Raw genomic sequence first — 18,083 nt, forward strand, 5'->3', positions numbered from 1 at the left:
TTTGTAAATTGCAGATAATTTAATGACTGGGTTTTTATATATATATATATTATGTAGTGTGTATAGGAAGAGGGTGCTAACAGAAAGAGTTAGACTTTAAAAATAGTAACATTCTACAAATTGAAGTATTTCTCCAGAGAATGTAAAGTCTAGTGTCCTTCCAGTCAATGAAATTTAATTACTTCTTCACCAACTGTAATTAAATTTATATGTCTAATTTGGCTTGAATATTGTGAGGGCTAGATGTAATCAGTATTGAATACATTGAGTACCTTAAAAAGCCAGTTATGACAATTAGGAACTCAATAAAGTAGTTTTCTTGCTATCTTAGAATATAAATATTTCATCTCTATTCGCATGGCTCTGAGAAGCTTTTGCAATAGACAAAAAAATCTAAGAAGCTTATGGGAAAAGTGAAGAGTTTTCAATTTCATGTTTCAGTAATAAAAACACTAATTTTTGTAAATCATCTGAACTATTCATCACAAATAGTGACAGGCACTTAATAACCACCTCTAAAACTCCAAATTTTATTTTAGGTAAAATATGGACTATATCAGCACTTAAAGTATTTCATGCAATGCTGCATTTATATGATTAACAATGTGCATTATATCTCTTCTGCACAGCCCAATTGTCATAGAATTACTTTATACTAATGAATACTAAATGAAAATACTGTTCTCAAATACAAAGAATGTTTATATAGTAGCTTTGTGACTTTTTCACATGATTTAAGAACCCATGGTGATTTTGTATTACTGAATTTTTTATAATTTCCAAACAGTATTATGTATAATATTAGATTAGAGCATCTGTATTTAAAAATAAATACTACATGAAATGTGTACATACACTTGTTTATTTGTTTTACAAATAAAAAACAGCCACAAAAATTTCTCCTTCTTCCTTGGCAAAAATACCCATTTCAGAGAATTCTATACTGTACAATACCATTTAAAATTTTAAAATATAAAGGAAGAACTTTTTCTTAATGCTGTAATTATAATGATGTCACAAATAAGTTTTATCTTTCTAAACTTCTTAAGGAGTTACATACTTCATAATTATCTTTGAATTATATTTCCCCTGGGAAATACAACAAAATAACCCCAACCTCAAAATCATAATTACTTGATTTTAAACAACATACTAAAAAAATGAAGATATTGCATAATGTTAAAAAAATAAAAGTCTAAGTGGCATATGAAAAATGTAGGTGTATTTTTAAAATAGCAATAACATAGTTTAATAGTAATATAAGAGCGAGGGTGCAGTAGGTGGCTTCATTACGACACTTGCTCAGCAGCCAACTGTACCGTGACTTCAGTGGTGTGGCTTCTAAAAAGGTCAGACAAGAAGCGTCAATCCTAGGACCACACAAGTAGATAAAGCTCATATACATCGTGACATATTTCAGCCAGAAAAGCAGATATGTACTACCTCAACAATTTCATTTTGAGGGGAGCATTAAGGTCATGGCTAATTTAAATATATATATTTAATGTATACTGTTACAGATATATATAAAACTATTATATACCTATATACAGTAATATATACTAAATATATATTAAATGCATATTTAATATACATTAAGTATATATATAATTTCCCCACTAGAGTTTGTTTGTTGGGTATACTCATAGTTACCACAAGTAGCAAGTTTGGATTTTCTTTTGCTTTACCCTAGACAAACTGGAATTTACTTATATTTCATCATTGGGTACAAAGCACTATTTAAAAGACATAAGAAGTCCCCGTATACCCAAAAAAGAGAATCCTCTTTTGGTTTCCAAACTCAAAACAAGAAAATGTTAAGTAAAAGAAACTTCCTATTAGAACCTCATAAAATCATCTTTAGATTAAGTATTTTAGGAACAATATTATAAAATCAAATTTTTTGTCATGTAGATGTCTTATAAATTTCTGGGGTTGTATATGTCATATACATACATTAAACAGCCATCTGAAAAGCAGCACTCTTCATTTTGTTATTTGTATTCCTCAGTAATACATGTAACTATACAAGATGAAATCTCTCAAAGTAACAAATCTTACAATCTCATGTCATATTAGCATATTCTGTGTGAGCAATGTAAGTCCACCTTATCTTGGTCTTTAAAGGAAACCATTAAGCAAATTTAATCTTTTGACTGTTCTAAAGAAGCATCTACAGGTCAATAAAATGTCTTGACAAAATATGCCTGACATCTTAGGGGACAGTTTTGAGCTATTCCCAAATTGAAGTTCAGTGTCCCAGGACATTGTGTTTCAGCAAATGTTCCTTAATGCCTGCCATATCTAAGTACAAATCAGCAACTAAAAATATTTACATCTTGGCTCAGAACATGGAACACACATTTCCCATTCATTATCCAAATGATTGAGTGATCCAAAAATATTTTCTCATTCAAGTAACATTAGCAATCATGCAGGATCGTTTTTAAGCAATTATACTTTAAAAAATGTTTAAACAAAAAATAAAAATAATAAACCTAGATACTTCATTTTCTCTAGTTTAACATCATGGAGGTTCTTGTAGCCCTTGATTTTGAAAAACTTCTCAATACTTAAATATGGACCTGAGACAAATGTAATGGTCCTTATCAATGTCCATTATTTGTATCATTAGGTTCTTTGCTGATAGCAAATGTGTACATTCCTGGAGGGTTAGTACACCATATTGTTTAAGAGTATGCACCCCAGGGGCACCTGGGTGGCTCAGTGGGTTAAAGCCTCTGCCTTCAGCTCAGGTCATGGTCCCAGGGTCCTGGGATTGAGCCCCGCATCGGGTTCCCTGCTTGGCAGGGAGCCTGCTTCCTTCTCTCTCTCTCTGCCTGCCACTCTGCCTACTTGTAATCTGTCACACAAATAAATTAAAAAAAAAAATTAAAAAAAAAAAAAGAATATGCACCCCAGAACTAAATAAACCTAGGTTTGAGTCCAGCCCTACCACTTACTAGCAGTGTGACTTGGGCTAAATTACTTCACCTCTCTGGGCCACAGTTTCATCATAATGTTGTGAGTATCAAATAAGTTACCACATATAAAGCATTTAGAAAAATTTCTGGCATGTAGCATACATTCAGTAAATGTTAGATATTATGTGACTCACGTTTGTTATCATTCAAAACTTATGTTAAAGAGATGTTCCACATCAAAGACTTCTAGTTGGCTGTTAATTCCTATACTTATGTGTATTTAGTACACTTCCTGGTTTATGCATATATGTGTATAATCTATATGATATACATATATATGTATAAATCATATAGTGAATATGATTATAGGTATATGAGTATATATGTGCACACATATGCAAAAGAGAGAATAAGAATAAAAAAAATTTGAGGCAAAATACACAATACAATAAATTGAAAAAAAAAATCTTATCCTTAGGTCCAACCTTTCATGTTGACAAGACATTTACCTTTTCAAAGATCTCCACTTTTAAGCAGTTGATACTTGGAGCTTGAGCAGTCTGTTTCTTGAGCTTGAGCTGTCTGTTCTGCTGTTTGTGTTTGTTAAGTGTTTCCCTCAATATGTATACTTCAACATACATTTTGAAATAATCTTGTTAGGAAGCACAGTCTTCCTTAAAACTTGATACAGGATCAGTTCATGTAGTTTGGAGGTTTCTTAACTTCTAGGCCAACATTATGTAATGTAAGTTTGATGAGGTAGTCCATGACTTGCCAGAAAACAAAAGTCAGAGGCTTCTTTTCTTAAGCATAAGTCATCTTCCCAAGGTAGTTAGCTGGCACATATCCTTTCCGCCCCTGAGCTTCAGCTAACCACCACTCTTTATTGCCACTTAGGTCACAAAATCTAAGTATGTGTACTCTTTGATATTCCTGAAGACTGAGTTCATGGTCACTTCGTGCTCGAAAGGCATGAACTGCATAGAAAATCTAGACAAAAAACCAAATGACATTATTGAAAGCAGGACCTAAATATTTAGACGAACATAATAAAGATATCTAAGCTTTTAGAAAGAATGCTAAGTTTTTATTTTTTCAAAGTCACCTTCCCCAGTTCCTTCTGTTGGATTTGTTTGCTAAAACATGACCCAGATGAGAATACAGTTCAATAGGCATTCTTATTGTTCTGTAGAGAGGAGTCTAAACTGCCCATGCTTGAAGGCAATCTGACCGTTTCTATTAAAAGATTGATTGGGGGCATCTGGGTAGCTCAGTGGGTTAAAGCCTCTGCCTTTGGCTCGGGTCATGATCCCAGGGTCCTAGGATGGAGCCCCACATCCGGCTCTCTGCTCAGCAGGGAGCCTGCTTCCTCCTCTCTTTCTCTCTGCCTGCTTCTCTGCCTACTTGTGATCTCTGACTGTCAAATAAATAAATAAAATCTTTAAAAAAATAAATAAAAGATTGATTGATTGATTGATTTTTATGTAGGCTCTACACCCAATGTGGTGCTTAAACCCATGACTCTGAGAGCAAGAGTCACATGCTCTACTGACTGACCTAGTCAGGTGCCCCTAAAAGACTTTAAAATGTCCGTTTTTTTGATTTTATCTTTTTTACAGTAATAGCTCTTGAAGACTCTCTCCTACAGGGGCTCAGTGGGTGGCTCAGTCAGTTAGGTGTCTGCCTTTGGCTTAGGTCATGATCCCAGGACCCTAGGTTGAAGCCTCAAGTCAGGCTCCCTGCTCAGTAGGGAGCCTACTTCTCCCTCTCCCCCTTGCTTGTGCTCTCTCTTTCTCTGTCACATAAATAAAATCCTTTAAAAAAATATCTCTTACAGAAATAGAAACATTGGCAGAGATTTTTATATAATAATATTGCAATATCCATTCACAAGGTGAAAAGTGAGAAGAAAATGGGAGTAACACTAAGTGTTCAGTAAGAGAATAGTTAAATCTATTCTAGACCTTTACACTAAGGAAATTCTTAGTCATTAAAAATGCTGTTTTCTAAAACTAATAGCATGGACAGATGTTTATGATGAAATGGTAAGCCAAAAAAAAAAAAGTTATCAAATCAGATATACAATATAAGTCTGATAGTGTTAATTTCTTTGGTAGAATTAGAGATGATTTTCATTTTTACTTATTTTTTAACCTATTTTATAATGACAGTGCATTAAATTTATAATCTTTAAATTTTTTAAGAGACCTGGAAGAAATTAATAAAACATGCTTCAGTCAAAAGAATTTTTCTTTAATCTCAAAAGAATACTTGAGAATTATCAGATGCATAAGAAACCCCTAGTGTTTATAGTCCCTCTTCCACTAAAATTGTAAGATTGATAACAGAACTGTTTAGTTATGTCATAAAATTAAGCAACTGACTAACAATATTTTATTCATTTATTCATTGAATCAAAATTTATTAAGTACCTGTCAAGTGCCAGATATTATCAAAGAACTTACAGCCCAACTAGGGAAAAAATGTGCTCTCAAAAATGTACACACACATACACACCCCCCCCAACAAAAAACACACCACTCACATAAGTGATATATATATATAATGATATATATATGAGCTGTTTTTTTTTTAAGATTTTATTTATTTATCTGACAGAGAGAAATCACAAGAGAGGCAGGCAGAGAGAGAGGAAGGGAAGCAGGCTCTCCGCTGAGCAGAGAGCCCGATGTGGGACTCGATCCCAGGACCCCGAGATCATGACCTGAGCTGAAGGCAGCGGCTTAACCCACTGAGCCACCCAGTGAGCTGGTTTTTGAAAGAGGTAACCTTGTATAGGTGACAAAATTGATAAACAAGGTGGATATGTCATATTCTAAGACACATAGAATGAAAATAATATATGAGAAAGGCTCATAATTTTTCTCAAAATTGAGGCTCAATGTTAAAAGGAAATGATAAGAAAAAGGATGACTTCATTGAGCAGGAAAAGAGACTGGGGAATGTGGGGAGGGCACCATATAGTTAGCTTAAGTTGTTCTGTAGATGTTGAACTGTTATTTAACTTTAGGTAAAATTTTGATATCATTGATTTTATATCACCTCAACAACTCTAGCATGAGCTCCACCTCAAAGACAGGAGCATTTATGGGGTGCCTGATTGACTTAGTCAGTAGAGCATGTCACTCTTGATCTTAAGGTCATGAGTTCAAGCCCCAGGTCAGATGTCAAGCTTACCTTAAAAAAAAAAAAAATGAGAGAAACATTTAAACTTTTCTCCACTGATCACATGATGGTACACAGTAGAAATTCAGATATATGTTAATTCAACTTAAAAGTTAGGCCAAAAGTCTCGGCTCTTATACAAGAACATAAAAGAGATAATGTTGCATCACACAAGATACACACAAGACAGATTGTTGGGCATGGATTATTTTGTAATATAAAAATTAAAAAAGAGGGACTCCTGGGTGGCTTAGTTGGTTATGCATCTGCCTTCGGCTCAGGTCATGATCTCAGGGACCTGGGATCAAGCCCTACATTGGGCTCCCTGCTCAGCAGGGAGTCTGCTTAAGGATTTTCTCTCTTTCCCTCTGCCCCTCTCCCCTACTCATGTTCACTCTCTCTCTCAAATAAATAAATAAAATCTTAAAAAATTTTTCTTTAAATAAAAAGCAAGAAAACAGGAAGATGTTATAAATTCTTAAGTGGGAGCGGCGGCAATAATAACCATCTTTTCTATGCTCATGACAGTTTACATGTCCAATGTGTTTTATTCTCAACAACCCTGTGAGTTGTGACTTAGAAAAGTAATATGCATTAGTCATATACTTTGTGCTGCTAGGGCTGTATCTTCTAATTCCAAATTCTGTGCTTGGTTCATTTCTCATACTGCTTTAGGAAGCAAACTCTTGTTCTCCAAAGGATGTGCCGAGTATATTCTTGTGGAAAGGGACTGAGGTCTCTGATCTGTTGCTGCTGATCTTCTTGTTGTTGATTAGAAAATGAAGACATTGATTAGATTCACAAAAGCAGAATGGAGCATCTGGTGGGCAAAAGCTTTCAGGAATACGATGTGTCATAATACAGTTTCTGATTATCTGTAAGAGCCCATGTTAGCAATTGCTAACCAACTTTTATAATGATAATACCCAACATATATGCATTGCCAACGCAGCTATAGATTGTTTAGCAGGTTGAATTACCTACAAATATAAGATTTCTAAATATTTGCGGTGGTCTTTCACTTTGGCAATGTTCTCTCAAAGGGAATATAAAATCTTCCACTTAAATCTATTTTGTATGAGGAGTGCGTGGGTGACTCAGTTAGTTAAGCATCTGACTCTTGATTGAGGCACAGGTCATGATCTCAGCACCATGGGCTTAAGCTCTGTGGCTGGCTCCGCGAGGTTCTCTCTCTCCATCTCCCACTGCCCCTCCCCCCACTCGTGCTTGCTCTCTCACTCTTCCCACCATCAAATAAATAAATATGTCTTTTAAAATATCTATTGCCAGGGCACCTGGGTAGCTCAGTGGGTTAAAGCCTCTGCCTTTCGCTCAGGTCATGATCCCAGGGTCCTGGAATCGAGCCCCGCATCGGACTCTCTGCTTGGCAGGCAGCCTGCTTCCTCCATTCTCTCTCTCTGCCTACCTCTCTCCCTACTTGTGATCTCTGTCAAATAAATAAATAAAATCTTTAAAAAAAATAAATAAAAAAATATCTGTTCTGTATGAAATTACAGCAGAGTGTATATTTTAACACTAAATTCTCATGAAATTGTAAATTTAAAGTACAAAATCATATACTTTAAATACTGTAAGTGATCATGGCCCAAAATAAATTTAGGATGAGCCACAATGAGATATCACCTCACACCAGTCAGAATGGCTAAAATTAACAAGTCAGGAAATGACAGATGCTGGCGAGGATGCGGAGAAAGGGGAACCCTCCTCCACTGTTGGTGGGAATGCAAACTGGTGCAACCACTCTGGAAAACAGCAAGGAGGTTCCTCAAAAAGTTGAAAATAGAGCTACCGTATGACCCAGCAATTGCACTACTGGGTATTTACCCTAAAGATACAAACATAGTGATCCGAAGGGGCACGTGTACCCGAATGTTTATAGCAGCAATGTCTACAATAGCCAAACTATGGAAAGAACCTAGATGTCCATCAACAGATGAATAGATAAAGAAGAGGTGGTATATATACACAATGGAATACTATGCAGCCATCAAAAGAAATGAAATCTTGCCATTTGTGACGACGTGGATGGAACTAGAGCGTATCATGCTTAGCGAAATAAGTCAATCGGAGAAAGACAACTATCATATGATCTCCCTGATATGAGGACATGGAGAAGCAACATGGGGGGTTAGGGGGATAGGAGAAGAATAAACGAAACAAGATGGGATTGGGAGGGAGACAAACCATAAATGACTCTTAATTTCACAAAACAAACTGGGGGTTGCTGGGGGGAGGTGGGATTGGGAGAGGGGGAGGGGGCTATGGACATTGGGGAGGGGAGGCGAACCATAAGAGACTATGGACTCTGAAAAACAACCTGAGGGTTTTGAAGGGTCAGGGGTGGGAGGTTGGGGGAACAGGTGGTGGGTAATAGGGAGGGCACTTTTTTTTTTAATATTTTATTTATTTATTTGACAGACAGAGATCACAAGTAGGCAGAGAGGCAGGCAGAGGGATAGAGGAGGAAGCAGGCTCTTCGCTGAGCAGAGAGCCCGATGCGGGGCTTGATCCCAGGACCCTGAGATCATGACCGGAGCCGAAGGCAGAGGCTTAATGCACTGAGCCACCCAGGCGCCCCGGGAGGGCACGTTTTGCATGGAGCACTGGGTGTTGTGCAAAAATAATGAATACTGCTATGCTGAAAAAGATAAATAAAATGGAAAAAAAAATTTAGGATAAGCATATTTCAGTTTTATATGTTTATGCCTCCTATTTAACATAAGATAGATAGTCAAAATGGAACTAAGTCCACTTTAAAGAGACAGCAGTTGATAACGTTGGACCATAAGTTAGAAGCTTTCAGCCTATTACACATAAAAGCTGAAGAATTTTTCATTTTTTGGCATATTTTAATTGTTCTAGGCTGTATCTTTCTAACCTTTAATATTAATGTTTTGCTCCAGATCCATTAATTGTTATTAACTTAAGCCATAAACATCTGATCCTTCTCCCTTTTCCCTCAGCAATTATTAAAATATATTTTATTGGTTGCTTCTTTGCACTCTGGCTCATTTTAAGTACAAGAGTCTATGAATACAACCCAGTTCTCTATGACATTACCTTTTTTAAATAACACTCTATTGTATTATTGACTCCTACTAAATTTATTACCCACTGTTTATGACCACCAGATCACTCCCTGCAGCAGCATTGCCTGTTCAGTATTCCCTTATTCTATATTTGTGCACTTTGTTATTCCTCCCTTTGTGAGCCATTTTAGCTGTCTTTACTGAATCTCATTTTACGGATTTCATCTCAGTTCTTCAATTAACAACCAAAATAATACTATATTTTAATCTTCCAAAACTAAAAATTTAGCTACAAAACCTGTATTTACCATATTACATCATATGTAGTTCAGAAAGCCAACATATCTGTATTGCATGAAAAATGTTCTTTCTTCTCTTCATCCCTCCAGGACCACGCTTTCACATTCTTCAGTGATCAATTATGTATTGCTATTATGCACATAATTTTTATAAAGAAATGATTTTAAATAAAGGTAATAAGAAATCACCCAACTGCTATTAATACCTATATTTCTTCCCTTCTTTCCCTTGTCCTTCTCTTCTTCCTTTTTTTCCTTCTAACTACCTCCCTGAAGTGACAATAAACACGAAATTATAGTATACATAATTTTTGCAGCCTGATTTTTATTTTAAAATATATTTGACAATCTTTTCAAGTCAATAAACAGCTCTCTAAAGCATCATTTTAATGACTACTTAAATATATTACGTTACATCCTGCTGGCTTTTGAAGCACTTTCTACACAATGACATGTTAGACATGTAGCATTATCATCAAAAGTAGTTGAAACATGTAAAGGTGAAGGACCAGACAGTGAATTTAGGATTAGTGCCAAAACAACCTTTCAGAAGTTTAAAATACAAAAGTTATGGGGTGCCTGGATGGCTCAGTGGGTTAAAGCCTCTGCCTTCGGCTCAGGTCATGATCCCAGGATCCTGGGATGGAGCCCCACATTGGGCTCTCTGCTCAGCAGGGAGCCTGCTCCCCCCCCCCCCGCCTGCCTCTCTGCCTAGTTGTGATCTCTGTCTGTCAAATAAATAAATAAAATCTTAAAAAAATAAATGAATAAAATTCAAAAATTATGTCCTCAGTACTATTTATGTAGAAAAAAAAAAAGGAAAGAGCACTGATTCTCAGACATTGAACTTCCCTCTAACACTGGGTTGACCCATTGTTAAACCTGAGAAGTACAGAAGACCTCATCCCTTGGTCCTATACCTTGCTTACCAGGCAAGGCATCTTAGATACTGTGATAGGCAGAGCCCTAAGATGGGCATTGCCTATTGAACATGTCCTACATAGTAAGGTCCCTAATACACTGACCTTGAATCAGACAAAGATGGTGCTGAATGTGCCTGACTTAAGCAGGTGAGCCCTTTGAGAGAGGGTTCAGGCCATTTCTGTAGGGAGAAATTTAAAACCAGAGAGATGCTCATGTGTTGGCCTCGAAGAAACAGATAGCTGTGTTGTGACCTGCCTACAGACCTAGCCACATGGCAGGGGTCAGAGTGCAGCCTGTGGTTAGTGAAAGTGGTCCCTGGCTCATTGCCAGGAAGAAAACAGAGGCCTCAGTCCTACCAGAACAAGGAACTGTGTTTTACCAACAACCATAGGCTTGGAAGAGAACTCAAGAGTTTTAGGGAGGAACACAGGCCAGGAAGCATCTGGATTGTAGCAATGTGACATGCCAAGCCAAGCACCCAGCTAACCTGTGCCTGGACTTCTGACCCCAGAAATGGTGAGATCGTACGTTTATGTTGTGTTCAGCCACTTAGTTTGTGAGGATTTGTTACGTGGCAGTGAAAACTAATACAAATAAGGTCATTACTCTTCGGTGGACAAAAGGGGAGAAGGCATATTGGTTTGTTTTTGTTATAGTTTTTGATAGATCATAAAGTAGTGAGTAAAGAAATTAAAGATTAAGTCCTTTAGTATAAATCAGTACCGCCAGGTTGCAAATATCCATTACCTCCTCCCCATTTTTCTCCAAGTGCTCTGGATCATCATTTAAGGAGATTCTAAAACATTCAGAGAAAGTCCATACTTTCTGCGTGGGATGTGCATGGAGGAATCTGAATGGATTGGTTCTTAGACACCAAACAGTAGAGCGACCATACTTCCCAATTATACCTGTCACAGTTATCCAGTAAACACTCCCTTTCATTAACAAAAGTGCCCCATTATAGACAATACGTTACATTTTCACCTGACCCATAAGACGTCTGATCCACTAGAACCATTCTAGAAAATGTGGGAGGCTCTTAATCCAACAATTTTTTTCCTGAGTGGGTGGGAGAATGGATAAGCAAGTTAAATCTCTAGAGCAGTGGTTTCTAACCTATTTAAATAGAACTTCCCTTTGAAAATCTGTGGAAAGGGGGCGCCTAGGTGGCTCAGTGGGTTAAAGCCTCTGCCTTCGGCTCAGGTCATGGGATCGAGCCCCACATTGGGCTCTCTGCTCAGCGGGGAGCCTGCTTCCTCCTCTCTCTCTGCCTGCCTCTCTGCCTACTTGTGATCTCTGTCTGTCAAATAAATAAATGAAATCTTAAAAAAAAAAAAAGAAAAGAAAATCTGTGGAAAGCTATGTACTTCTTTTACCATAGTTATGCACATAATCACATAATGCACAAAATGTCCAACATATTTGAAGGGATTTATAAATCCTTCCAAAGTCCATTTATAGATCCCTTTTATTCTTGGAGTCCACATTAAAAACTCAGCTTGAGTATAAAAATCACAGAGCCGCTAGTCTGAAGTCAGTCTGAACTTGTCTATTTATGTCTGATTTTTGGGACCCCAGTGATGCCTCCTGAATATCAGGTACAGGCCAAAACTAGCCATCTACCTCTCCTTGTCAGGGTCCACTAAAACCATCAGTAAAAGTAGATTACAGCCTACAACACCAATGGCAATATGCTACTTCAGTTCTGGAAGAAAGAAGAAAAAATATTACTGCCACAGTAGGAAAGGATAGGGAAGAAATGGTGACTCAAAGTGTTATCCACTTAAACCAATACAGGTCTGAGTTGATGTTCCTGATGATAAAATAAAATCAAGAACAAAAGTCTAAATAGCCACACAGAAAATTGCTTTGTAGTGTGCCTCAAATATGCATATTACAATATACACTATATTCTCACTGTTCATAAAAAAGATACAATTTATTCCTACTTTTCGATCACCTTATAGGGACTTCTATAATGCGTTCATTGCTCAATTAGCTTGTCACACCACAAGTGTGGGGGTTAACCATTTTCTTCTCCACACCTTGTAGGAGTCAACAGAATGAAACATCAGCCTTCTGGTAAGGATTAGGAAGATCATACAAGGTTTTCCTCCTATTTCCAAGGGTTGAGCAGTAGTTGCATAATTGGAAAAGCCTGAAAACCACTAGCCCAGGTACCTCTGTTGACTGGAATTAAAACATTAAGGGAGGGGCGCCTGGGTGGCTCTGCCTTCTGCTCAGGTCATGATCTCAGGGTCCTAGGATCGAGCCCCGCATCGGGATCTCTGCTCAGCAGGGAGCCTGCTTCCCTTCCTCTCTCTCTGTCTGCCTTTCTGCCTACCTGTGATCTCTCCCTGTCAAATAAATAAATAAAATAATAAAAAAAAAACAAATATTAAGGGAAATATTCCTATGTGGTCTTCTCTCTCGTACTGGGGTTTCTAACAGGTGCATTGTCTTCAACTCAATAAATTTACTGGGACAGACTTTGTTCATACACAGGAGAAGCCTGCAATATGGACTCAATTATTTTAACACAGAGGATAGTATTCAGGTATCCCACGTGACCACTGATCCAAGCTGCATTTTCTAATCCAGTTTTGTTAGGAATAATGCTTATATGTCCATCCCTGACACCAAGTTCTATTTTGAATTGGTTCCAAACTCAAAGGAAAAGAACAGATAGTGCTCTATGAAGAGACACTCTCAATATACTTTGTTTTGAGCAAAGGAAAATTATCTCATTTTTTTTCCCTTTCTTGGTAAAAGAAACTTCTAATGGACCTAATTCGCATGAAACACATTGATAGGAGTACTCAAAGAAAATGACTGCACAGTAGTAGCTATTAGGAAATAGACCACAAATCCCATGCCAAAAGAGCCGTAGTGAGACACTTACTCCAAAAGTCTGTAGAGCCATTAGTAACTAGAGCTCCACATCAAGCCAGCTTCAGGGTGCCTTGATAAACTTGATCCTCCAATTTCCGTCCTTCTAGGTTATCGGGATAAGTCAAAGTCTACTAGGATATTTAATCCCAGCTATAGATTTTACTTATAACATTTCAGTAATCTACTGGTATTATAATATTATTTTGTTTTCTAGAAACTTGGAATAAACTAAGAAAGTGAACCAGTAGTAGGAAAAACAGTGCTTTGAAACTTCAAGACAGAAGAGTGATAGAAACATATAGTAACCCCCTGCATGGCTGGTGGGTATGTAAAATGTGCAGCCCCTTTGAAAAACAGTCTGGCAGTTTCTTTAAAAAGTTAAACATAAATTCACCATATCAACAAGCAATTCTACTACTAGGTAGCTACTCAAAAGAAAAGAAATCCTCACAAAGACTTGTACATGAATGTTTATAGCAGCCTTATTCATAATAGAAATTACCCAAAATGTCTATCAACTGCTGAATGGATAAACGAAATATGCTATACCCATAGAAGGAAATACTATGGGGTGATAAGAAGCAACAAAGTACATACAGACACCGCAACATGGACAACTCTCAGAAACATTCTGCTAAGTGAAAGAAGCCGGCTGCAAGACTCCAGGTAGTATACGATTCCATTAATACAAAATACACTAAAAGTCAAATATATGGAGAAAGAAAGTAAATTCGTAATTTCCTGGGGCTGGGGCAGACAGGTGAAGGGAGTGCTCTAAAATTGGACTGGGGCAATAGTTGCACAGCTCTGTAAATATACTAAAAGTCATTGAATTATACACTTAAAATGGATGAATTTTATGGCATCTAAATAAGTCCTTCATAAAGATTTAAAAAAATCATCATGAATTGGACAATAATCAATGTGTCATTGATAAAAGAGACTAAATGGATAAACTATTTCTGAGGGCAGTATGGCAGTGTCTGTCAAGACTTTAGATATATATACCCGTTGACCCTCCAATATTTTTAGGCATTTGTCCTATGTATATACTCATATAAGTGCACAAAAATAGATGAACAAGGATCTTGCCTGAAATAATTTGAAATTTAAAAAAAACCCAAATATTCTGAATGTCTTTTATTAGGGTAATAGTGACATGAACTGAGATCTATCCACAAAACAAATTGTTATTCAGAATTTTTTAAGGACTAAGGCAGATATTTAGGTGCTACTGTGTCTAAGATACATCGTTAGGTGGGGGGAAAAAAGCAAATTATGTAACATATACATATTTCCACTGGAATAAATATATGTTTGTACACGCACAGAGATTGTCTGAAAAGATAAACCCTAATATGTCCCTACCCCTGAAGGGTAGGGTTAGGTGAGAAGGGAATAAAGAACTTCACTTTTAATTTATGTGTATCTTTTTTTTAAAAGATTTTATTTATTTATTCAACAGAGAGAGATCACAGTAGGCAGAGAGAGGGAAGCAGGCTCCCCACTGAGCAGAAAGTCCAACGCAGGACTCGATCCCAGGACCCCGAGATCATGACCTGAGCCGAAGGCAGCAGCCTAACCCACTGTGCCACCCAGGCACCCCTAATTTATGTATATCTTTACACCATTTTAACTTCTCACAAGTAACATGTATTACTCTTAGAAAAAACAAATTTAAATTAATGAAGAAAAAGCCACGAACAGAAAAAGCAAGTTAATAAAGAGAAGCAAAAAAAAAAAAAAAAAAAGCGAAGCAGTTAGTTGGTCACCGCTTGAAGATTAACAGTTAAGTACACTAAAGCTTTCTGAGGTAGTAAAAAGGAAGCCTACGTTATAGTTAACTTTTTTTGTGAAAGAGTGATCCCCTTAGTCTCTGCTTTGGTCAGCACGGGAAAGGTAGCTCTTAACGATTTTAGTATATAGTATATGGAATTATACGAGAGATCAAAAATGGCTGATCATATAGATAGCTCAATGAAGATACCACTCTTAGAGTAATCATGGACAATTTTCCACCTGCTCCTTATGGTGGCAATCTGTTCAGTATTGAACTGTTTTTCTCTGAGGTAGGAATAAAAAGACCGTCTTTGCTTCACTCCGAGTACATGACAGCAGGGTAGTAACGGTAACAATTACTATTTACTGAGTGTCTACTGTGGGCTGGCTACTTTACATGCACATATTTTTCCTAATCCTTGCATCAAGCCTGCAACATAGCAATTATGGTCCTCTTTCCCTCCTTAGATGAGACAGGCTCAGCGATTGCAATTCCTTGCAAGAAGGGGCACAGAGAATAAGTGTTCATAGAGTGAGGTCTCCTTGCTGTCAAAGCTGACATTCTTCCATCAAGTCTTACAGTAACATGGAAGGCTATTAGAAAGAACACCTTTCATGATTTGAAGAGCCAAGCAGGGTCACATCAAGGTACACATTCTTACCTGTTCGTCTACCTCTTGAGAACTGTCAATGTCCGTGCCGTTTGTTTCAAACTTCCCACATGTACCACTGAGAGATGAGCTGCTATCACTGATGCTACTTTCCGGGGTGCCTGTGACACTGTCACTAGCTGGCCGCGAGGACACAAAGAGGCTGATGTTATCAAAATCGTCATCACCAAACCTGTTCTCAGCGTCCACCTTCTGCACTTTTGCTGGATTGTAGGGTTTTAAGAAGGAGGAATACACATATCCTTTTATAACTGGGTAAGAATAAAAAGAAAGAAGAAACGAGGTCATTTGTATGGACCGTCACCAAACATTCGGGTTTAGACAAGCACAGGGAGGCCCCTAGGAATATCTCAACTTGAAAAAAGATGGTAGTTCTGCATGTTTTAGGCCAAAAACTTACTTCCTGTATCAACAAGCCACCTGCTTGTACTCCCCAGTGGATCCTTCTGTTCCACCACAGCCACCAACTCCCCTTCCAGAAGATTGATGTCATATTCTTGGGTAGCGTTACACTTGCGTTTCGCTTGGTAGAGTTCTTCTTTGCCGTATGTGGATAGTAGTTTGGAGCGGTGAATGTCAGTTTGATGGGGCACTTCTGGCTGGGAGAAGGAAGGAGAAATTTGGATTTAGATAGATGTATAATTGAATTCTCACTGAGCTGCAAAGATTCCTTCTGTGGAGATTTTTTTAAATGTGGAAGCCATGCATTGATTTGGGATGATTTCATTGTTGAAGCACTGATGGAGTTATTATTGTGAAGCAACTGTTTGAGTTAAGCAGTGAAAAATTCTCTAGTTAGCACATGAGGGCAGTGTTGCAGAGAAAAAAGAAAATTCAACTGAGTGTAAGAAGGCAGAGGTTCTAATCCCTCTTGGATGGAATAATTTTTAGTTTTGGCCATCCTGTAGACAATCCCTTGTGTATTCAGCACTTGATAAATAATATTTAATTAAGTTGCACATGTGCATGTCTTTTTCTGGGAAAAAATATCGGTAAATTAGTCAGAAGGCAAGAGGTCTAGACCCCTCCCAGCTCTGCCTCTAGTGATTTTGAAAAAGCCACTTCATCTCTGGAGCTGAGGATTCCTTATCTAGAAAAAGGAAAGAGTGGAACTACTGTGATTTTGCTCTAGAAAATTCTCTTCATTCATTCAACAGATATTTATATCTGTTGTCAGGCACCATTTTAACAGCTTGGAATATATCACATACAGAACGGATAAAAAAACCTATGACCTTACAGAACTCATAATATAGAAGGTAGAAATAGACAAGAAATCCTATGTATAATAGGTTGGTAAATTACAGGTTATTAAAATGAGATAAGTGATTTGGAAAATAATATAACATGATTTGAACAAGGAAAAGAGGTGAGAATCCTTGTCATGAATACTATCAAACTCACCAGAATTTGCACAGACTTCTTCTTTTCAAAACTAAGTTTCCTCTCAATAAAAGTGGCACTGTTGTCCTTCACAAAATTAAGATTTTGAACCTCTTCTAGTACTCGATTCTGAATTTCAGAGATTCTTGAGTCCAACAGTGGTACCTTGGGAGAAATGGTAGGGCATTGTTCTCAAACTATTCAACCATATTATGTATTAAATTTAGTAGAGTTGTGACAAACAGAGAAAGTGTAAGATAGCACCACCAAAAAAAAAAAAAAAATAGGGCACTGTTAGAACTTTCGGATAAAAACAGTCTAATTACTCTTAATTTCACAAAACAAACTGAGGGTTGCTGGGGGGAGGGGGGTTGGGAGAGGGGGAGGGGGGTTATGGACATTGGGGAGGGTATGTGCTATGGTGAGTGCTGTGAAGTGTGTAAACCTGGCAATTCACAGACCTGTACCCCTGGGGATAAAAATACATTATATGTTTATCAAAAAATAAGAAATAAATAAAAAATTTTAAAAAAACTTTCTAATTTCCTGTCTCCAGAAACCTCACTAAAATGATAGGGATAATTGTTTTTAAAGACTCAAGCCTAGGGGTGCCTGGGTGGCTCCGTCAGTTAAGTGTCTGCCTTCAGCTCAGATCAGGGTCTCTAGATCCTGGGATTGAGCCCCACGTCAGAATCCCTGCTCACTGCGGGAGTCTGGTTCACCCTCTCCTTCTGCCTGACCCCTATCCCCCACCTCCGGATTACTCTCTCTCTCTTTCAAATAAATAAATCTTTAAATAAAATAATAAAAGTACACATCTAAATAAAAGAATAGAAGAGAAATAAAAAGCAAAGGAATTTTGAAAGAAGGGCTTAGGAATCAATGGCAGTAGGGTCATCCCAAGTGGTAGGGTGGGATGGGGGAAGGAGAAAGAAACTAAAACAGAAAGCACTGGTGAAGAGGCTGTGGTGGTTT

At 37.4% G+C, this 18,083-nt stretch overlaps 1 protein-coding gene across 3 annotated transcripts in view; it reads right to left on the minus strand.

Annotated features, from left to right (window-relative positions):
* Positions 1–846: 846 nt before the first annotated feature.
* Positions 847–18,083, minus strand: part of ARHGEF38 (Rho guanine nucleotide exchange factor 38) — a 142,738-nt gene continuing 125,501 nt past the window's right edge. Inside the window, exons 11-15 of one of the 3 annotated variants that reach the window (XR_006816824.1) lie at positions 17,130–17,273; positions 16,126–16,324; positions 15,717–15,976; positions 3,434–3,914; positions 847–1,341 (exon numbers count right to left, since the gene is read on the minus strand). Coding sequence is in view for 1 of the 3 variants with exons in the window: in XM_045994778.1 (XP_045850734.1) it covers positions 3,729–3,914; positions 15,717–15,976; positions 16,126–16,324; positions 17,130–17,273 (789 nt within the window). In the remaining 2 variants the exon portion in view is untranslated. Of the gene's footprint in view, positions 3,915–15,716; positions 15,977–16,125; positions 16,325–17,129; positions 17,274–18,083 lie in introns of all 3 variants that reach the window. The other 2 variants (XR_006816825.1, XM_045994778.1) reach the window with 2 other exon arrangements.

Source organism: Meles meles, chromosome 2 (genome assembly GCF_922984935.1).
Source record: "Meles meles chromosome 2, mMelMel3.1 paternal haplotype, whole genome shotgun sequence".
Taxonomy (NCBI): domain Eukaryota; kingdom Metazoa; phylum Chordata; class Mammalia; order Carnivora; family Mustelidae; genus Meles; species Meles meles.